Here is a 23,526-nt window from a genome sequence, read left to right as displayed (position 1 = left end):
AAGCAAGGGCAAGAGCATCAAAATATCACAATACAAGATAGTAGTAGTTGTCTGCAAACTGAATCTGAGCCAGCAATGTTATGTGGCTGCAAAAAGAGCAAATATAATCCTAGGCTGCATCAACAATATATAATTTCCAAATCATGGGAAGTAATTCTTTCACTCTGTTCTGATTGGTCAGACCCCAGCTTGAGTTCTGGGCAGCACACTTTAAGAAGAACTCAGAGGACCTGAACAGGTTCAAAGATAAGCAGTGAGGGTGATCTAAAGAAGATTGAAACTAAAACCAATGAAGAAAAATTGAAGAAATTGGGTATGATTAGTCTTAAAAAAAGAGGAGGGAGGGAAGAAGAAGAAGAAGCTCAAGTTCTGTTCTCTCTCATTCCAAAGTGCAAGACATGAAATAGTGGATTTAACTTAAAGGAAGGCATTTCCATTTAAAAGTTAAAAACAACAACAACAGTGGAGTCAATTATTCAAAAAGGTGGCTACACGTGTTTTGGTGCACTGTTGGCCAATTTGGGCAAGAGAGGGAACTCAAGAGGATTCTCAGTGGCCAGAAGGAGAGATTTGTGGGGTGGCATGAGTGCAACTGCAAGGATGTAGAAAGCAACAGCGCTTACATGGAAGGGTTCTGTAACTCCAGAATAGGTCTTTGTTTCCCTGCAACAGTACTATCAAGCTTTTCTCAACAAACATTACAACTAGAAACAACCATGACAGCCATTCAAAGACATAAGAGCTTCTGATCTGGAAATTTATTATAGAGCAACTAATTGTAAAGATTAAGGAAGATGACCTTGATGGACTTAGCCAGCTCTGTTGACAAAGTGATAAGGGACAAAACATATTTTAAATCTACAACAGACAGATATTTGGAATTGGCTCAGATATAAACCTTCCCAATTCACTGAACTGTAAGTAGTAGTAGTAGGAGCAACATAACCAGACTTGTAAGATTCTGTTATTACAGCTAATCTCAATAAAAGTAGTTTTAGCCTTCCCGTGGAGTTGATTTCTTGGTCTGGTCTACCTAGTGGGGCTGATACTAATGAAGCCATTACAAAAGAATTCCAGCAACTGCTGTGTACCAAATGCAAGCCATATTTATAGTGAAATCAAAGTTCACATTCTTGCACCTTTCCTCCTGCCTGTGCAATGAAACAGGCTTGACGCTTTTCTCTTTTGAGTGGGAGGAATGGCTGTGTTGGAGACCTCTTTACGCTGTCACCTCTTTACGCTGTTTTGACTACTAAGTCAAACGACAAGAGATACAGAACAAGAAAGGTCTTCTCTGTCTTTCTTACCTGACTTACTGTGGGTTAAGTGGGTCTCTGTGTTTCTCTCTTTCTCGGGATTCTCCCTCTTCATGTATTTTAGATAGAAAGTAGGCTTTTCTATCCCCAATTATTTCTTAATCAATCTACCTTTTACTTCAAGTATAATGAATATTACCATTTATTGATAGTTGAGATAAGCTCGTATCTCCATCCAAGACAACCATATTATGAGCATATGTTTAAACAGGATGCTCTGCTACTTAGTATTCTTTCAGCATTCTGCTTATGTTCAGGAGAACATTGTGTCACAAGAATGAATCAAAATCTCCAAAAGATTTCCACCTATTCCTAGTTATGATAATGGACCGGCCTAGTTTCAGGCTGTTTACTGGTGACTTTGCTAGAACAAGATACATTCAGGAAGATTTTTGTGTGGAAAAACTAGTGACTAGCAGGATTATTTCTTAAAACCTCATTTCTGTTGAAAGCAAAAATTATAACAGCATTCAGTTTTCCTTCTCTCAAGAGCAAAAAGGAAGGCCAGTATGAAGACCACAGTTTACTCAGTCTCAGTTTCTGATAACTTTCTATTAACTTTCTCAATAGATGCATCAAAGATAATCCATTTTCAATGTTACTCAGCAGCATAAAATATCTGTATGGAAAATTATGGCTAGTTCAAAACAGTTGGGTATTTGAGGAGGACTATCTTCTCCCACTTCATTTTATAATACAATTAAATATAAAGAGCCAAATCTACAACAGTCCATTTAAATGGGAGCCCTTTCATTTTCTTGGAATAAGCTCAACTTTCCCAGTGAGGTATCCTTCATATAGTGTTGGACTGTAATCTGGGTAATGCCATCTGGGGGTAATGGGAACTGTAGATAAAGACAAGTGGATGGATTATTTGATCTTCAGGATAACATTATGGAAATTTGTGTCTCTGAGAAAGGTTCTGATGAAACTTCCCATTGTCTACAAACAGTTATTGGAAGTAACCAAAAGATTGCTGTTTTTGGTTTTGACAATTTATTCCTTTGAATCATTCAAGGTTTATGTGAGACCTACGTATAGGTTTCACAATGCCTATCGAAATGCCTTTAAACATAGACCAACATTTGTAGGTTCAATTTTGTCCAGCCTATAGGAAAAACCAGTCCATTAAGTTTCTACAGTGTCTGTTGTTAGACCAACATACAGAAGCTACTAACAATATGAATTGCTTCAATATATCATTGCTTTGATATGTGTATTGATTGTCATTTTATTGAAGCCTAAAAATACCATTCACGTAAATAAAAGGAACAGTAGTTTCTGCTTCCCTGACTTGTGGGAATAGACTTACTGTAATCAGGTTCAGCAGGCAATTAACTTTGACAAATCAGCATCTTGCCCAAGGATAGGTTATGCTTTAATCTGGGATCACTCTCTATAAATTCTCCTGCTATTTCTCTTTTGCTTATGAAACTTCAATGGTTTACTCTCACACCTATCAAAGTAACTGTACGTCATTTATGAATTCATTAACAAGCTTGAGCTAGCAAAGCCACATGGATTTTTTCCCCTTAAATATCCACCTCTCCCAGTTTTATCATCACACAAGGCAGGCTAATGTTTTGTTTGAGTACTGCAGTGGAAAATACCGTTATGATTTATTAAAAGCAGAGGAACCCAAAATAGGATAGACAATAAGGAAAAATTCAGTTTGTGCCTGCTCAGCTCAAAACATTTCGATGGTTCTTAATTGCTTAGAAAGCAAACCAAAATCTGTAAATCAGTAAGGATAATAATATAGAGTGTTGTAAAATGTGCTGGAATAGTTCTTGGGGAAACCTGATGGCTTGTAAAAAGTCAGATAAAACGTGATTCAGTTTTGGTTTAAAAGTGGGACACTTTTATGAATGTGACTCCTAAGCTCCATATTAATGTTTTACTCAGATGGAATGTTGATAAATGCTTTAAATCACTATGGCAGTGTTTCTCAACCTTGGCAACTTCAAGATATGTGGACCTCAACTCCCAGAATTCTGGGAGTTGAAGTCCACACATCTTGAAGTTGCCAAGGTTGAGATACACTGCACTATGGAGTCAGTAGGTAGTTTCCTGCTACTATCCTCAACTAAGTCTGGTTGTCTTTGGGATCTCAGGAAGGAATTTTTTGTCCACTAAATATAGTCTCCCTGTTTGAGAGTTTGTACATTTTGTGGGGATGGGGAGAGGTGATACCGTAGCTACAGGCTTTCCTTGTCTCCCCATCAGGGATGGCTGAATGGTAGAATACTGTCCCTGCATGTGTAACCATGTCAAGGAACAGATCTGGAAGCACAGCCCATTACCTACTGCTACTGTCACCGATGCAGGTTCATTAACTGAATGTTTTAAAGTGGCTGGATTGGATCCCAAACCAATAAACGTTCCATTCAGGGGGGACATTAGCCATATTAAAAGTGGGCTGCAAAAATCTGGGAAGTCTGCAAAAGGTTTGAGTTTCCTATATCTCTTTGCTGCTATCTAATACTTCTCTGGACTTTGGCAGCCCAGATATGATAGGCCTAGGATCCATGCATTTTAAGACATTATATGGAAAAATGCTTTATTCTCTTCATCCCAGGATCACAAGTGTAGATCATGGTTTGCTGCCTCAAATGCCAAAGTATTTGGTGTTGGAACTCTCTGTATTTATCAGACCCCATCCACCCATTTCCTGGGTTTTGCTCTTCATAAGAACATAATCTACCAAACAAATTTCCCTGTAGTTTATTTGTCCACTTTCAAGTTCAGTCTTCCCAATTTTCCTGCTCAGTTATGATGAATACTGTGTCAAGGGAATTCATTTGCTTGAAAACAGAGAGAAGAGAGAAACAGCAGTTGACAAAATTATTCATTTATATTTCCATTACTCTTTCTGCTTGGCAAACACATAATGTTTTCTATGCAATAGAAAGAACTGTTACTGTTTTTGTCGTGGCTCCTTTATTCCACTGTTGGATCTTTACTTTCTTTTCCTGTTATTTTTAAATTAAAATGGATATTATATAAAGTGCTACAAAAGTGTATATCCCAATCATGTCGAGTTAATTAAATAATACATCATAAACTTAAAAGAAAAAGACTAACCACTTCCAGACTAACAAATAGAAGACATACCCTTCTAGCTCATATATTTCACCCAGTAATCACAGGGCTGTAGATATTTAATTCAGACTGCTTCATATATTTCAGAGGTATCAATACTGCAGTCTTTGCATGTTTTGTTAAAAATTTAAGCTGCTTTTATTTTACTCTGTTGGCTGATTGTTGATTGTAATAAAAATTTGCCAATTACATGTTCTCAGTGGAGTTTTAGCTTTTGAAGAATGAGACCCATAAACAAATTGATCTTTGGTTTGTATGTATAATAAAACATAAAATTCCTATGTAACTGAGTCCTGGATAGGTGGGTGGGCATGGACTCGGTTTCTCCTGGCCAACTCTGCACGCTATGGGAAATGGGTAAGAATGTGGTGTGTTTATGATCCATAAGAACGATACACCAGATACATAGGAGAGAATCAGTTCTTACTGAATGTGTGTTCTTTGGTCTTGGGATCAGAGATACTGTTAGTGTACCAGTACCCTGTTGGTTCAAGAAATCTCTGATAGAGTTGGTCTCAGACTTGGTTTTGGAGACCCCTAGGCTGACTGAGGTCAGGGATTTCCAAATCCACTTTGGGCTGGCTTGCCTGGAGGAGTTCAGAAGCTCATAGCAGCCGTGACAACCATGGCCTGATCTCAGCTGGTCACAGGGCCAGTTTATGATGCAGGTTACATGCTCTGCTTGGTATTTTGTTCTGATTAGGGAGATGTTCGCTGGGTGTGGACGCCTCTGGTTTTCTCATTGTCATGGAGAGTTCACTGTCTGGTTAAGGCTATCGTAAGGGGCTTATTAGGATGATCTGCCCTGTGAGGTTATTAGATCCAGCTAGATTCCAAGAAGTCTTGGAAAAAGCAGCCAGCCTGCTCCCCCTCCACCCTGCCACAGTCTTGGGGGGCTGCTGCCCAAAGACAGCTGGTGCCTTTCTCCGTCCAGCAATCTCACACTCAGCTGCTTCATCAGGAGACTCACCTGCCTTGGTTCTAAGATAGCAGCTTGTTCCTATCTAGTTTCTTCGGACCCCTCTGGAACAATCACATGCCCTTCCCTGTGTGCCTTTTTGGCTGAACATGAGCAACGACCCCTGATGCTTCCTCTGTCACAGCATATCATTTTCTAGGAATATTCAATAGCTCAGGCAGCTGTTGTTTATATGGCTCTGAATTCCCCCACTTTTACTCAGGCCATTTGAGTGTTCCTTCCCAACGGTTTTTAGAGCTGTTGGGGCCTTTAGCTGGCTTCCCATGGATTTGAGCTAGTCCACATTCCTGCTCTGCTTGGACAAACTGACAGAGTACAATCCCTACCAGAGTACAGTCTTGCAATTTTGTTCATGTGAAGGTCACACATACATTATTTTAAGAGGTCATGGTGCCACGGAGTTTGAGAATTTCTGTTTTATATGTCAGGGATGTGTTTTGAAATTCTGTGATGCCAACATTCTTTGCTTAAGCCACAATCGGTCCTCCAGATATTGTTGTATATGGCCAGGGATGATAGGAATTGTTACAAGTTCTCTACTGTGCCATTTGGAGGGAATTTTGCTCAATCATCAATGGGCTGATTTTCTCCTATAATTTTCATTGTGTGTGTGTGTGTGTGTATGTATGGAATTTTCCAGATCTGTTAGTATCTCTTCTTGTGCATGTATATTTTGGTCAATAGTTCTTCCCATCTGAGCATTGGAAACACTAAGTTTTAACAATAGATCAGATAATTGTCAGGTTCAGCCCAAGAAACTCCACGAGACAGTACTGGAACAGCTCAGTTACTTTATTAGCTTGCACCTGCTAGACAGAATCTCGCCAGACTAACTCTAACTCCCAAAGCCTGCAACTAAACACTATGAATTCCTTAGGGTGTGCCAGTCTCATCCTCTTTGCTTTCCCAGGTTCAGGCTGTGGGCTGAGGAAATGCTTCTGTCCTTGAACCTCCTCATCCAAGTCCTCCATCACAATAATTAAAGCATATTATTAATATTTCCATTCCAGAAAATGCTAGAGGCAAAATTACCTAAGTGTATAAACAAGTGTGTTTCATTAATAATTAGTATATTCACAAGGCAAATTTTAAATATTTGAAGTGGGACTAATAGGCACTTTCTAATTTTTACCCTATTTAATTCTTATATGTTGGAATAGGAAATAAAAAGTTTTAAAAAGCTTTTCCTTCTGTCAACAAATATGTACTGTAATGTACTGTATTTAAAATACTGTTTAAAATTCTACATTTCTTCAATATTTTCAAAACTGTATTTAAATGAAATGGATTTGGGGTTCAGACAACTGGTATCCCTTTTGTGATTGCAAAAAGGAATTTGGAAGACATGCAGTACTAGTAAGATGGAAGCACTGACAGAGCTTAACACCTTGGTATGAGGTATATATAAGTGATCTCCCATTCTGTTCTATTTTTGCAGTTGTCCATCCCCCAGTCCCTACATGAATAGACACCTCTGTGGGGGTAAAAATTTACCTGATTTCTGCTTCTGCATGATGCGAATTATATGCGAAAATAAGTTGATGAGCCATTCTGCCAGCTTTCTGAAGCCATTGCTTGGAGCTATCAAATGCACAAGCTAGCTCCATTTAATTAATATTGATTGGTTGTAGAACTTTGCGTGCATTTATTTCTTAAATTTTCTTACTGGGACAAAAAAGCAGGACAGAAGAATGCTGTGTGCTATATTCATGGGAAATTCAACATGGATTTACACTTTCTTCTGCAAGCAATAGTACCCAGCTGTCAGAAGTATTCCCAAAAGGAATGCAATGTGACCATATGAGCTCCGTTATGGCTAATCAACCAAAGGTTGGATTTCGGTACACTTTCTGTACAGCACATGAGGGTGCATTTACACAAGCTTCGCTGACATTCATGAGAGTTCAGTGCTCCTGTTTGTAGCAATCTCTCCTGACAATTCGTTAAAAATGTAGCCATCAGGGCACAATAGCAAGGTTGGTTGAAGTCTCAGAAGGAGCCAGTCACCTGAACGTAATATAAGGATTAAGATTAATGAGCTGGATCAAATAGCTTCAAAGAAATATAGCACATCTAGCCAGTCAATAAAAAAAATGCATGCACACTTATTTTTAGAATCAATTATAATGAGAACACTGGTATTCATGCCTTTGTATGACTTTTTCATTTGTTAAACACCTTCACCAACGGATTAACTCTTTCAAGAAATTTTCATCTAGAATTCTGTTTTTTTCTAAAGTCTACCCCACTGTATCACAAAGATGTAGAAGGCTCTCAGATGGGAGGCTTTAGAACTGACTAATTCTGCAGACCCCACTCTTGCTCCCTCACTGAGCTGGAGCTGTGGCTGTGCATATGTGCACAAAGTGAAGCCCAGTGATGGTTCTATGTACATGCATGCAGACACAGTTGGAAGCAGCTTTTGTGCATGCTGCAGCCCTCTGAGAAGTTCCTCTGAAGGATTTGCACAACTCTAATTTATAAACTTGTGCAAAAGAAGATGACCAGGAAAAAAAACAGATGTGGTCAGCTGTAGAACCACTGGAAGTCGATGCTGTGTTTCTTTGCAAGATGGCTTGATCCTCTAATGCCAGAACCAACACTCCTGAGTAGAACCACTGCATCGAAAAAATACTTTCTGTATTAGTGGAAAAAAAGGAAGTATAGGAATTATGGGGAAGTACACAATTTATGCAGCGTCCCATAAATTGTGCATAATTGAAACGGCTAATTCTCATTAGATACCTACTACAGAGAGAAATTTGGTATACAATAATGGTTTTTGGCAGGTTAGTAAAATGTCCAAAGAAATGAGCAAATGATCCGATTTCATATGAATTTACCATATTGCAGGCAGGGAGAACCAAAAGTAATGAAATTAATATTCTAGAGAGCTGATGTCAATAAGCTAAGGGATAGAGTGTGAAGGATTCAATGGATGGAAATCCTGAAGGGAAAAACAATTCAGAAAGGTTGATATATTCTGAAGAATGAGATAGTTAAGGCCCAGACACAAACAACACTTTTTTTTTGGTAATAACTTTATTAGAGTTTTAAAGAAGAAAGATAAAAACTAACAGAAACTAATATTTAGAGTAGAAGCAAGAAAGAAGTACAGAAAGAAAAAAAAAGGGCAAAGCCAAAAGTGCAGAAAAAGAAAGAAAAGTATAAAGAAGTAACTTCTGATTTTCTTTTACAGCAGTTATAAGAATAAATGTAAAGTAACTTCTTGTCCTATGGTTACAACATAACTTTCATTTTTCTATAATCTACTATTTTTTCTAGTCATCAAAATCATATATCATAAATTCATTTTTTTTTCTGTTTCATGCATTTTGCATGAAGTCCAAAAGGGGTTTCCAATCAGTGTTAAACATAGTTAATGTCTTTTCTCTGATCAAAACTGTCAATTTAGCCATCTCAGCAAGTTCCATCATCTTCACCAACCATTCCTCCATTGTGGGTAGTCTTTCCCCTATTGTGCATATAATAGTCTCGCTGCAGTTACAACGAAGTTCCAGGACTTTTTTCCAACTTTTTGTCAATCAGTCCCAAAAGAAACAACTCTAACTTCAATTGTATATTAATCTTTAAAATCTTCTGAATTAATGTATGTAATTGAATCCAATTTTTTTTAGCTTTTTTACACATCCACCAAACATGTTAAAATGTCCTCTTTTGTTCACATTTCCAGCATAAATTCAAAGTACCTTTACACATTCTAGACAATTTTTCTGGTGACATATACCAACAATACATCATTTTATAAAAATTATTTTTAAGGTTATAACATAATGTAAATTTCAGTCCTTTCATCCACATATTCTCCCATTGTTCCATTTGTATGTTGTAAGTAAAATTTTTAGTCCATTTTATCATGCATTCTTTCACTTGTTCTATTTCAAATTTCAGTAAAAGTTTATACATTTTAGCAATAACATGTTCATTTCTACACAGTTCTGTTTCAAACTCAGTCTTACACTTTTCAAAGCCAAAAGTTCTTTTATTTATTTTAAATCTTTCTAGTAATTGTACATACCAAAACCATTGACAAGTATATCCTTCTAATGCCAAATCTTCTCTTGATTTCATTTTGCATTCTTCTTGAAAGAATTCTAATACGTCACCATAAGTTAATCATTTGTTTAGTTATCATTTCTCTTCTATAATATGCTTCTTGTGCTAAGAGCCACAAAGGTATTTTTGGGCACAACCTGGGTTTATATCTGTTCCATCTTCTCAATATGGCACATCTAACAAAGTAGTTTTTAAAATCTACATTAACCTTAGCTTTATCATACCATAAATAACTATGCCACCCAAATCTCAAATCATGTCCTTCTAACTCCAATAGCCTTCTATTTCTTAACAACACCCACTCTTTCATCCAAGCTAAACAACAAGCTGCAAAATATAATTTCAAATCAGGTAAACCCAGTCCTCCTCTTTCTTTAGCATCTTGTAACACCTTATATTTAACTCGTGGTTTTTTTCCCTGCCACACAAATTTAGATATGTCTTTCTGACATTATTTAATTGGTGCACCAGTTGTCAAAACATGTATTGTCTGAAACAAAAATAACATTCTAGGCAAAACATTCATCTTAATCCAGAAATTCTCCCCAACAGTGACAGTTCTATTTTCTCCCATCTTTTTTAACTTCATTCCATGTCTTAACATAATTGTTTTGAAATAACATACAATTCATATTCGTCAAATTAACACCCAAATATTTTATCTTCTTCTTGATCTTAAAACCCATTTTGTTAATTCTGTTTGCTCTTGTATCTTCATATTTTTGTTAACATGTTGGTCTTCTGTTTATTAATCTTAAAACCAGCTAGCACACCAAATTCTTTTAGTTTCCCCATTAATAGTTCAATCCCCTTTAAAGGATCTTCCAAAACCAGCACCAAATCATCTGCAAAGGCTCTCAACTTATATCTCTTTTTTAGTTTTTACACCCATTTTCCTCTCATCCTGTCTTATGTCTCTATTCAACACTTCAAGAACCAAAATAAACAAAAGAGAGGACAATGGGCAACTTATCTTGTCCCTTTTTGTATCTCACATGGTTTTGTTAAATCTCCATTAACAATGATTTGTGCTTTCTGTGAAGTACAAGTCGGCTTTACCCAATTTATAAAATTCTCTCCAAAATTCGTATCTTCCAAAACTTTAAATGGAAAAGGCCAATTCAAATTGTCAAAAGCTTTCTCTGCATCTAAAAAAATTAATGCAGCTTGTTTTTCATTATGCTGTTCCAAGTATTCTAGAATGTCCAACACAGTTCTGACATTGTCTTTTAACTGTCTTGTAGTGTCAGTTATGTAAACTGTCATCAATCTTCATGAATAAATTCTTGCAAAATTATTTTCAGTCTATCTGCTAAGATTGTTGTGAACAACTTATAATAATTATGCAGTAATGATATTGGACTATAATTTCTTGTTAGAGTCAAATCTTGCCCCTCTTTAGGGATTAGTGTAATATTAGCCTCTTTCCAGGTCTCTGGCATCTTTCCTCTCTGTAAAATAGAATTCAATGTATTGTGCAGTGATTGTAAACGTTCATTCTCAAAGCATTTATAATAGGAACTTGATAATCCAAATGGCCCTGGTACTTTTCCTGGTTTACTCTTTTTTATAGCTTCAGAAACTTCCCTTATTGTTATGGGTCCATTCATAACCTGTCTTTGTTTCTCTGCATTCATCTTTTTTTCCCAAAGAAATGTCATGTCCTTTATACAAATTCAAATAATACTGATGAAACATTTTTTGTATAGCCACATTGTCCATTAACACAGTAGCTCCCTCTTGAAGTTTCAGTAACATTTTCTTTTCTTTTTCTTTTCTTAATTTACATGCTAGCCATTTCCCTGGTTTATTTGCAAATGCAAAGTTCTTATGCTTTGCATAGTTCATTTTTATTTCCATTTCTCTTACTGTTAATATTGATAACTGTTGCTGTAAAAGTTTAATTTGATGAGAAATACTTATCTTCTCTGGGTATTTCTTTAGTTCTTCTTTTCTTTTTATCTCATCCAAAATAGCCTGTGTTTTCTCTTGGGTCTTCTTTTTAAGTTCAGTATTACGTTGTATGAAATAACCTCTAATGAAAGCTTTACTTGTATACCAAACCATTCTTAATTCAGTGCCTTTATTTAAGTTATTTTCAAAGAATTCTGTTAATTTCTTTTTACAGTCCTTTACTATTGCTTCTTTTTGTAATAACGTTTCATTTAATCTCCATCTAAAAGAAGTAAGTTTCCTTTTATAAACCAAACTCACAGGGTTATGATTAGAAAAGGTCTTTGGTAAAATCTCAACTTTAGAAATCTTTGAAATCCAAACCATATCTATTCTTGAAAAGGATCTATGTCTTTGTAAAAAGTAGATGTATTCTCTAGAGTTACCATTTTTCTTTCTCCATGCATCCACTAAGCCTAAATTGTCCACCAAGTTAAAAAAAAAAAAAGCATTTGTTAATTTGCCTTGAGTAATTTTAATATTTTTCTCTGATGTTCTGTCTAGTTGTGGGGAAATCACTCCATTCCAATCCCCAATCAAACACCAATTTTCATAAGAAAAACTTGTCAGTTTCTCCATAAGTCATTTATAAAAAGTTCCTTTATCCTCATTTGAGGCATAAATTCCCAGTACCATAGTCTTAGCCCCGTGTAATTGAACTTCCACCCAATAAATCTGCCATGCTCATCAGTCTGTTCAAGTTCTGGTTTTAGTTGGGGATTAATATGCAAAACAACTTTATTTCTTCCTTTTTTTTTTTTTTTGTCCTGCTGAAATAATTTTTTCACCCAAATTTTTTAAAATCAAGTATTTTATGTCTTTTTTTCCTAATATGAATCTCTTGTAGGCAAGTTATGTCTTGTTTTAATTTTTTTAAATAATTGTTTTTCTTTTTTGTGGAGCATTTGCTCTATTTATATTCCATGTTAAACTTTTGTAATCCATAATGAGGCCAAAAATTTAGAAAAGTCAATACCCATAGTACCTAGTTTAGTAACATCTCTTTCAGCATCTTTTTGTGTCTGTTGTAATTTTGGAGCAGTCTTCTCTGTAACCTCCATCTGAACCTCTTCCTCCTTTAATTTTTCCAAAAATCTCTTGTCTTTTGAACAGAATTCAGTCAAAATCTCTATTGTTTAAAAGTAAAAATCACACCTTCTAATTGCAATACCAGAGAGAAAGGAAAATGGGAGGCAGCTGATGAGACCAGCGTAGTTGCATAAAGAGCTCTCTGATAAGCTAAGAAACAAAAAGGACAAGTTTACAAAATGGAAAGAGGACTATAAAACAAATACAAAATATCAGGAAATACCCTAAATCTGTAAGGATGGGGTCAGGAAAGCTAAATCTTAGAATGATCTGAGACTTGCAAAGAATGCCAAAAATAACACAAAAGGATTCTTTGCATACGTGCAGAGCAAGAGGAAAGTCAAGGAAATGGTCGGTCTGTTTGCTGGAGAAGAGGGCAAGATGGTGATCACAACAGGCAGAGGGTTGAAACTGTTTAATTCCTATTCTGCATCTACTTTTGCAAAAGGAAGAAATGGTCCAGCCAGTCAAAAGCTGTGCCGTGGGAGGAAGAAGAGAAATGCAGGTCAAAATAGGCCAAAAAGTGATGAGAGAGCACCTAGCTGTTTTGAATGAATTCAAGATACTAGGGCAGGATGGATTTCATCCCAGGGTGATAAAGGAGCCGGTGGATGTGATCTCAGGACCACTGATTCTAATCTTTGAGAAACTCTAGAGTACAGGGGAAGTGCAAGAAGGTTGGAGAAGAGTTAATATTTTCCAGTCTTTTAAAAAGGGAAAAAGTGGACCCAGGAAACTACAGACTAACAGCTTAACATCAATAATTGGGAAAATCCTAGAAAAGATCAAGCAGTGGGATTGCAAGAAAGCTAGCTGGATTATAGGAGGCGATCTCCAGCAGAACTGAAAGGTGTTAAACTGGGAGTCATAAGGTGGAACGCTGTAAGTAAAAAAAAAATCTGTTTCATTGGAAAAACATGTTTTTAGTACACTGAGCCTCTGGGAGGTTCCTTTCCAAGACACTGACAAGTCTGTAAGGCTTTGATACCCATTGCTGTGAAGCAAAGCCAGGTGACTGCAGTGAAATTGAAAGCAGAGGCAATAAAAGCAGGATAGGAATCAGGAAAAGGAAATGTTCATATCAGTGAAGTTTTCTGCTGATTCAAGGATGAATGGAGAGCATTTCAACTTAGAAGTAGGGAACAGAACTTATTTTGAGCATACATGCAAATTCAAATCTGCTTGTTCATTTGCAGCATTTTGCCAATTAAGAAAAGTTCTATCTGAACTCTGTTTCACTTTTGGACTATCTGCTTCCAGATTCTTCACAAATATGGATTTTAACATGGAATGGGACACAGGTTCCTTCTTCTGCAGTGTCATCTGCTAGCCACTTTCAGAAAGGGATGTTGAGTTACAAATCCATGCAGAAGCAGTCCTTCCCTCCAAAATGTGACCCGGTTTAGCTAACAAGGATAGGAGCAAGAGAAGAGAGAGAAACACAACACTTTAAATGTCAGGTTGCATGGCTCTTACCACTAAGGGTTGTTCATTTATGCAGATGAAATTCATAATCAATGGAAGAACACAGAGGTTTTTAAAAGCCTCCATCCTTCACCCATCTAATTAGTTTTATTTTGTAAAATATAAAATGGAAGCCATCAAAGCATCTTTATGGAGAACAAAGAATGAAAGGAATAAGGAATAATTGGGTATGAATGATTAATAAACATGAACTTATGCCTTGATAATCACATTGTTTGGCTTACTCTGACATTGTTCAGAATGTATAACTACTGTAGCCATCTACAGTATACATTTCAAAATGTTTAATTTTACATGTCTTCAGTTCATATTCATGATTCTATACAGAAGTACAGTTTTTAAAATTGATGACCCACTACTTGCTGCAATTTGGGCTGCTGAGAGGTATATCAGATCAGGCTATGATGCTGAAATGGGGAAAAAATTAATATTAAACAATTCTTATATCCAAGAATCCCTCCAAAGTATGTAATTCTTCCCCTACCCATTAAACTTTTACATTTAGCAAAATCACCATTTTCTGTCAAATTTCATGGGCAAACATCACCCCTGAATTTTGGTACAAGTTGCCCTTGCCTACATTAAATGAAAGATTTTCTGGGATATTTATTTATTTAAACTATCTGGCCCTTCATTAACTCGTCCAAGGTTAAGGAAGAAAATACACAAGGAAGGTTAAGGAAGAAAAATATAGAAATCATGCTACAGCATTTTATGGCACGTGCTTATTATATGTCAGTGCAATCTTAATTCTAGTAAAGTACTTATTTAAGAATGGGTATTTCTCATCTCTGTACCCATTATACTTTCTAATGTCTATTTATTATGATACAGATTTCATTATATTTAGGGTGCAATAGACATCTCGCTTAAGAGAACTACCTTTTTTTGCCAAAGCCAAAGCCACAGCCACAATCCAAAGAATGGGGTGCCTCTGAGTGCCCGTTGCTTCAAGCCTAATTTTTGTATTTAGCTCCAAGACTGAGATGCATTAAAAACAATATCCACTCCTGCTTCTTCATTAATTCTATGTTCAGCAGCCTAATTTTCAGAGAAACCCCCATTTCTGTGGCCGCTGTTCAACATCTAGGAGCACAGTACCATTAGAGTTTTGTGACAAATTGCTGAAAGTGGGTCCTGCTAATCCTGACAATTCACATTAAAAGTGAAGAATAGGAATGATCTCACAAAGGCCGTTCTAACACTATACAATGTCACTGAGCTACTGCTGTGCCGACATGAAATTGGCCTTGATTAGTGATATATTGCCACAGCAATGGCTGGATGATGTCCTAAGGTCTTATAACTCACTCGTGTAAAAATGGCAAAGAATTTTTCTGTGTCCACATGCTCCCAACTAACATTAGAACTGGGCTTGAGAGAAGACAAATGCATTATGCACATAGACAGTCCTAGCTTCCTGATAAATATGTGAGGTCGTGCCTTCATGTGTAACTTCTTAAAATCTATATGAGCAAATGAAAAGGTCTTCAGCTAGGTGAGCCTCCCAGGAAATGTTTCCTCCAGTAATCATTCAATATAGCTCAGTGGTCAGAGAATCCAGAGAAGGTCTTCTCATGAAGACCTGGGGACGTGGTCAAAGTATATAAGGACATGTTATCAGATACTCATTCCCTTTGAAGGGATTTGAAGATCAAACACAGCATTTTGAATAGATGTCAGAAACAGACTAGGGGCCAGTATAAGGATTATACAACAATCCCTTGATCCTTGTGGAATCTGCTTCCCCTGCCCCTGGTATCCTCTTATCCATGAAATGGGAAAGGCACTCATATTTGGGTTAAGATTCTTGAATATTGTACTGTATACATGTGCACATTTGCTAGTGAATAGTATGGTGAGGTAGTAGTAGAACCAGCTTTTCATATACATTGCATTCCTTACAGTAAATTTACAAAACAGAAGCAAATTCTTATAAACAGATCTTCCTTACTCCTAGATTGGCATGAATCTGATGAAGTTGACTTGAATCTCTAAAATATGTGCTATAATGCAATGTTTTAGCCTTTGAGAGGCTCCAAGACTTGAGCAAGGAAGAAACAACTTCCAATCTAATGATACACACACACAATCTTACAAGCTTTTTGTTATTGCAAGATGGAGGCTTGCTAGATAAAACAGCAGCAAAGGGGCAAGAGAGAAAAATGCTCTACTATCTTGGCTTGGGAAGCAGTGATTCTCTACTGCAGTGTTTCTCAACCTTGGCAACTTTAAGATGTGTGGGCTTCAACTCCCAGAATTCCCTGGCTGGGGAATTCTGGGAGTTGAAGTCCACACATCTTAAAGTTGCCAAGGTTGAGAAACACTGCTCTACTGCTTTATCTGTGGAGATGTAGCTATGACATGAACTAAGACTGACCTCTAGTGGAACTATCCAGCACTTCAACTCATTTCTGTTTTCCTTCATCTGAGAATAACTTTTGTGTCATTTTAAAAAAAGTTCCTTAGCTTTGTGTACTCATATTTCCTACTGAGGACTCCCACAATGGAGGAAAAATGCATTCACAGGGATCAGCTTTTGTGGATTAGCTTCTATTTCAAATGATATATGAAGTGTTATCTTCAGTTACTATGAAAAATGTAATAACTGTTGGATCTTTTCACAACATCAAACTTTCTGTGGATTCTGGCAAAAGATGTTTACAACAAGCCACTTGGTAGAAAGGGGCTGGTTAAAAACAAATGAAGTGGCTTTGGACCCCTGATCTATTTAGTTCAACATTATCTCCGTTGCAGTGCCAAAAACTGAACCTGGGATCAATTCCTGGTTTTGCAGTGGAGACAAAGTATGTACCCTTCCTTACTGACCCTCCCCTAAATAACTTGATAAAAGGATATAGGAATACTGTGATGGAAATGTGAGTCCCAGCTTCTGTTTGGCTAACACCAAAAATGCCAATATGAGTACACAGAAGTACATGATCATATATTTGCTGTAAACGAGAACACAATTCCCTGCTGGTAATATCATATGCCTCTAATTGCTACAAAAGGCAGAGTTTTGTTTTTAGAGGAATTACTCAGCCAATGTAATCTTAACTTGCATGTTATTGTGATGTCATGAAACCATCATATTTATCTCACTGTAGAGTTCCTATTATGACATCACACACTGGAGGTCAGGCAGATAATATTCACACACCACAGAAGTGCATTGGAAAGACAGAATGGATACTACTTTGATCTTGGCATGCTGAAAGCAGAGTGTTTTTTGTGTTTGTAATTTTTTGGTATTGAGTTTTGGTGTCCACAATAAGTTAGAAGAAGAAGCCAACAGAATTCTTTCAGAATACTTCCAATTATCACATTATTCTTTCAGTGATGAATGGGAAACGCTCTGTGCAAAGATGTCCAGGTCAAGCAACACAAGGATTTCAAGAGAACTCAACTGTTCAAGATAATAGTTCCAATGAGACAACAGGATCAGGAGGGACCCAGTCAAATAGGTAAAGAGAATGTATGCATTTATATTTAGGTAATGTAACATAATAAATATATCTGTGAAGAAGAATCTAGGACAGTCTTCTTCAAATTAATGTTCTTATTTTGAGGCTTCAATTCCCAGAACTCCCAGCCAGCACAACCAACAACTCTCTCAATTTTCCAGTCAGCTGCAGTTGTACAGTATAGCTTCTTGCAGACTGAGAAGACATTATCAATAATTATATGACTGAACATATGCCATTGCAATTCACCAATTGGTTGTAAATGATTCTCTGAATTGCATCACTGGGTTTCCAAATATGTTCACTTAGCTCTTGAGTTTCTTCAATCTTACCCAGGAATCCTTGACCTTACCCTGAGAGGGTCAGCAACAAAGATGAGTTGCCGAAAGGCCAGTATTTCTTTTCCACTATGCCATACAACAGTAGGGAAGTTTTGAGTGCATTTTAGAATTCATATTCAATTTGCCATAGTTTGGCATCTGGGCCAAACTAGCCTGGCCATATCCCTGGGCAAAATATAAGTGTGTTTCTTATCATACTTTTCAATTTTCTGCAATGAACAATGATTCTGCAACCACTGCACAATAATTCCTTTAGCAAACAGTGGTAGAGAGGGTTTCCTAGGAATAATATATTCAAAGGTACATAGGAGTATCAGATACCAGAACATTATTTATGTAAGATAAAAATGACTTGTGAAAAGGTGCTCCATGCCATATACTGAAATATACCTTAATATAATAAAACTGTAAACATTCAAAAGAAGAGACTGGAAATCACTACATCAATCAATCAACGAACAACAGACTGTGTAATGTGATGAACATGGAATTTGGCATTTCTTAAAATCTTATTTATAGCACCCAACATCCCACCCTTTCTCCAAGAAATTCAAGGCAGGGTGTATGATATTATTGAGAAACTGGACTGTAGAGTCATCTGGATATGAAGGGGGAAAAGTGACTCAGAGCATGTGAGGGTGCCCAAGAGGACCTACTGGCACTTCCTTAAATCAAATATATCTTTTCCTGTGATTTCATGGTAGGAACCAGAGGAAGAAAAAGAAACTTGTTTAAAGAAGTGCTAACAGATACTACTAGAGCATCTCCACCTGTCCGAGTCATCTTTTCCCCTTCAGATTTGGATGGCTTCACATTCTACTGAGAAGCTCAACTGTGATAGCTTTATGCCTCCATAGTTTATACGCTGCATTTTGCTAACATCAGCTTACCTAATAAGTATTACATTTTTGAATAAGGCTGAATGGATTATAGATGCGTGGCAAATAGGTCTTAGGTGAGTGGCTGATTTTCATTTGCAATGTATTGAACTTAGTGTCCTCTGTTTTAACTCAGTCAAGAGAACTGACCTGCTACAGTATGTGAACTCTGAATAAATGTAAAAAATGTACTAATAACCAATCTATTGTGCCAGCAAGACACCCACTTTATACTGATCAGTTTAGAACCAAGATGGGCAAACATTTTTCAGCTTGGGAACACTTGATGAAAAGATGGCCTGCTGGGTTGCACTTGACAAGAAAAATCATGCCTTCAGAGAGGCTAGAGCAGGGGTTCCTAAATGTTTTGCCATCACATCTCCCTTTAGTGTAATCGTAATGTACACACCTCACCTAAAAATCCAAATACCAACATGAACACAAATGAACAATGAAAACAATACAATAAAACTTTGGGAAAGGTGGATTTATTGTAACAATGGAACTAAAAGGTTCTTCACACCTCCCCTGGACTGTCTGCACCTCCCCATGGGAGGTACACCTCACAGTTTGAGAAAACATGGGCTAGGGCCAACATTTGGGAATAGTAAATACTACAAACTCTGGTATAGCACTTTCATTGCAATATCCTCTGTTGCCACAATGGATGGAACTAAGGAACACCATTCAAGATCGTGTAACAGTATCTTAAGATAATGTGTTATATTTCAGGCAGCCTCCATATCACAACTATAAAGCATGAATAAAGGGTTACTATTTTTCATTGTAATGACAAATGGTGCTAAACTTAATGTGTAAATTTGAAGAGTATTGGAGATCATTTGTAACTCTCCTTTCAGCTGGTACCTGCGTAATTCTACAAGAGGTTGCCCCAGGATGTCTACTACCTCATCTAGCCAGATGACTTCAATCTGTGAAGAGGGAGAAGAAAATGGGAGTGAGTACAAGAAACATTTAGCCATTGGATGCCCATTTATGGTTAGAGGCTGGAGATAAAAAGCAGAAAAACATTTCAGGATTGCAACTTGAACCTTTTGCTAATTTAGTTCTATATATACAAATCCACTAAAGAGTTAAAAGCTCCAGTATCGGCCTCACAATGCATAATTGTGCAGTTTCCCTCACATCTTCTCCATAGCGGTGGATCTAATCAAGAGGGCCAAGACATACAAATAGGAAAGGAAAGAGCAAGATCCAGATGGAAGTGAAAGTAACCGCTGCCAATCCAATCCGCAGACTAGACACATTTAAACTCAAGGCAGAAACTGTTGATATCGGATGATAGTGATGATTGGCTAACGAGATGGGTTTTCCTTGACAGGAGATTTGTCAAACAGAGGGCAAATAATATTTACCAGAGAAGTCATTGGAAGGGAGGCCAGCTCTAGCACCTTCTCATCTAATTCTTCGGCTGCATCTGAACAGAGTGTGCTGAGTATGTATCTAGCAGTTCCACTTCCCTACAGCTTTCCTAAAAATATGGTGCATTTGACTGCTAAAATTCTTCAAGCAGAGGCTAGACGGCCTTCAATCAGGGATGGAAGTTAGTCTTCCAAGACACCTTCCAACTCTAGAATCTAATGATGGCCAAATATTGTTATATCTTTGAGAGGTGGAATAATATGGAAGCAAGATGTTTCCACTGGTGGTGCTCATGCTTTTCTGGGGTACTAGATCTGTAGTACAGAATCAAAAATCCTCTTGCATGTTCTTCTAAACATATAGTAAGCTCTAAATGCAAGAATGACAGAGGTGAGAATACCCTCATCAATCTTTCTCATCTACAACTTCCTGTATGTGGAAAGGGACAGTGTGTCTCAGAAAACTTCCATTATTAAGGCTACCCACTGGACACAATAATTTTCTTCCTGATGTGTACAGCTTAAAATATATTGTAGGATTCAAGAAGCCCTAATCTTTTCTGGATTGCACCTATAGCCAGTAGTGATTGGCTATATTTACATAAGCTGCTGTATTTCAGATTAACCCACCACATTGTATAATTCTGCACACCAGTAATTTGGAGACCCTTGTCTGTTAAATTGGGATGCAGATCTAGATCCCAATGCAACTGAACATTTTATCTTTAGTTTTAATGTTGACTAGACCTACCACTTATTCAGAAAAATATGGTTTGATCTTACATCTCATGCTGTGACATGATGAATCATAATAGCAACAGCATAAATGGCAAGAAATAGTAGTAACTGGTGTATTTGCTAAGAGTTTGAATTGTAAATTTACAAGTCTCATTTAATTCTTTTCTTTATTAGGAACATATTAATTATCTTCATACCTACAGCCCTCAGCAGATCAGATGACCAAAAAAGTATATTCCCATTTACTTTACAAACCTTCAGAAATAACTCCTTACATGTTTTGTGAATTGTTCTGTCTCACAGAAACCATATGCGGTATTCCCAGCCTTATGGCATTTACTATTATCTGCCTCTTTCAAAACCTTTTACAACCCTGCGTCTTTGTAAGGTAAGTAGCAGCATAAAAATGTTCAGAAGCTGCTTTTGGAAAGAAATCAAAATCAAGACAGCTAACTTTGCATCTGATAGTCTTCTCCATTTCAGAAACCTTGGGAGGGATGGAGGTTGGAAATGTCATATATTAAACTATCTTGTCTTATGCAAGAATTTAAATAGACTAAAGAGTTTTTACCCGAACACTTCTTTAATTTTAATTATTTTGCTTAATATATTTTAAGTAATTTTTAAATTTTACAATAAAATGATTTTTATTAGTATTTATTATGTATAAATTTATAATATATTATTATATAATAATTTATTATTGTGTATAGTTTTATGAAATAAAATTATTTCATTTATTCCACCACTTTACTGTATTTTAACTATGCATTTTACACACACATTAATTATCCTGCAATTAACTTTCCCCCTTCCTTGGCTCTTAAAGTGCTCTCTGCAACAGACTCTGCAAGGTCTCATTAGCAGTTCTCCTTTCACTCTCTTCCTGGTCCTAAGTCCCTCCCCCAAACTGAGCTTCCAGCTTACTTCTCTTAGCTTCTCCAAACCTCTAACCTTCATCCAACTCACAGGGCAATTTCTTTGGTGATGAAAGCTGCCAACTTTGCCTTATCCTCACTGGCTGAGATACCTACTGTCCTCCTTTGCATGGATTCAAGTTGCCTCTGTCCTCCATTAGCAGCAGGAAGAAAGAAAGGGCTTGTTATCTCCCCCTTTATGGCTTACTCACAAGTAGTCTTTCTGCTGATCCTGCTCTTAGTTTTCAACAACCCTTCTTTTTCTTTTCCTCTCTCCCTCTTCTGCTTTTCCACATCTCAAATGTGAGATCTTTACATGCTTCTGAGCTCATTCTTTGCCTATTCCCAATACTCGCTTATTTCTCCTCCATTTTATTTTCCCTCCCTGACCTTCTTATAAACTATAATCCCAGAGTTCAGTGTCTAGCAAGAGCAAACTTGCTGTGATTTTAGCTTAAGTTTTTAACCTTTTCCTGGTTCGCACCAACTTCACTGCAATCCACTGGGCTTCATTACTGTGCCTATAAAATGAATGGTAGTCCTTTATACCTCTGGTAGCTACCAAGCCCAAACAGAAATGGCTCACTGTAGGTACAGACCAAAATCAGCAGTATGGATGGAGGGAGAAATAAGGTTGGGGTCAGCTGCTCAGATCACCATGCCACTGCTCAGGTCTATTACTGAGCAGAATCTTGGTACCCAAGCTATATAAAGTGATCTAAGGACTAAGAGGCTTAATTCACAATCATTTACTCACTGTGTGATGGGATCAGTACATATTTCAACAAAAAAATAGTGATGTTCATATTTGCTGAAGCTTTGATGTCTAGAAAAGGGAAGAGGCTATTAAGGCCCCTAGAAAGTCAGGTTATCGTGTTTGTAATAGGAGGTTTTGAGATGGACCAAGGACTGTAGCTTCTCTGAGAATCCCTTTAACTCTGAACATGGGGATGCACAGACCATTCAAAGAGCCTAAAGTGGTCTCGATATCTGGAGCGCACAGTTTGCATAAAAGATGTCCCCCCCCCCCACATCAAGCCAGCTGATTTAAAAATGCTTGTAGATTGAATAATGGCCTAATAATTAAAAATTTATATGCAACCAGCACAGACCATGATGATATGCACAGGACAAAATATGTGTCATGATGTAAACCCTGGCCTTTCATACTCACATCCCAACATTGCATGAAAGTACAAAAGTCATGTGGTTTGCATGATAATACATATTTCATCATTTGCCCCCAACCTGTCAAGATGGCTGCCTCTTTCTGGTTAATTTTAGGTTTCTCTCACTCAGCCAAGATGTGTGGAGGGCAGAGGGAATGGGCTTGAAGGACAGGAGATAGAGCCGCTACCAAGGCAACAGTTAGATAAGCGGCACTTGAGCCCAGGCCAAGAAAATAATGCAAGAAAACATCTCAGGCCCCTCCCTAGTTCACACGAAGATAAAGTAAGGGAGGAGAGAAACACATTCAGACCTGCAAGATTCTGTTGTTATAGCTTTACAGTAAAAGTAGTCCTGACTCATGGCATTGGTTTCTTAGTCTTGTCTACCTTATAGGGATGACAAGATGATGCCATCTTGCCTCAGGCTAATAGTCATTTAATCTGCTGTGTGCCTTCAATCTGAATTAGTTCCATCTGCCTCTGCTTCTGGCAATGTGAGGAAATTTTCCATATTAAAAAAAAAAAAATGTAATTAGCAGGTACAAGCTCTTCCCCCCAATTTGAGTCAGGATCAGAAGTCCCATTCTTTCTACACCACAATCTTAATCCAGTTGCCTTTGGTCTTTGCTTAAG

The 23,526-nt window shown here is 37.2% G+C and overlaps 1 protein-coding gene across 1 annotated transcript in view; it reads left to right on the top strand.

Annotated features, from left to right (window-relative positions):
• Positions 1-17,341: 17,341 nt before the first annotated feature.
• The window catches only part of LOC112541264 (uncharacterized), a 34,702-nt gene continuing 28,517 nt past the window's right edge, over positions 17,342-23,526 (top strand). Inside the window, exons 1-4 of the mRNA XM_088129782.1 lie at positions 17,342-17,468; positions 19,548-19,645; positions 20,030-20,143; positions 21,111-21,195. Coding sequence (XP_087985908.1) covers positions 17,344-17,468; positions 19,548-19,645; positions 20,030-20,143; positions 21,111-21,195 — 422 coding nt within the window. The 5' untranslated portion in view covers positions 17,342-17,343. The remainder of the gene's footprint in view (positions 17,469-19,547; positions 19,646-20,029; positions 20,144-21,110; positions 21,196-23,526) is intronic.

The sequence above is a fragment of the Python bivittatus genome, unplaced genomic scaffold (assembly GCF_059951505.1).
Source record: "Python bivittatus isolate LINGU-HERP-01145 unplaced genomic scaffold, Pbiv_v1 ctg000850_np1212, whole genome shotgun sequence".
Lineage (NCBI taxonomy): Eukaryota > Metazoa > Chordata > Lepidosauria > Squamata > Pythonidae > Python > Python bivittatus.
The sequence above is the reverse complement of the archived record's forward strand: the minus strand, read 5'-3'. Positions and strand labels throughout refer to the sequence as shown.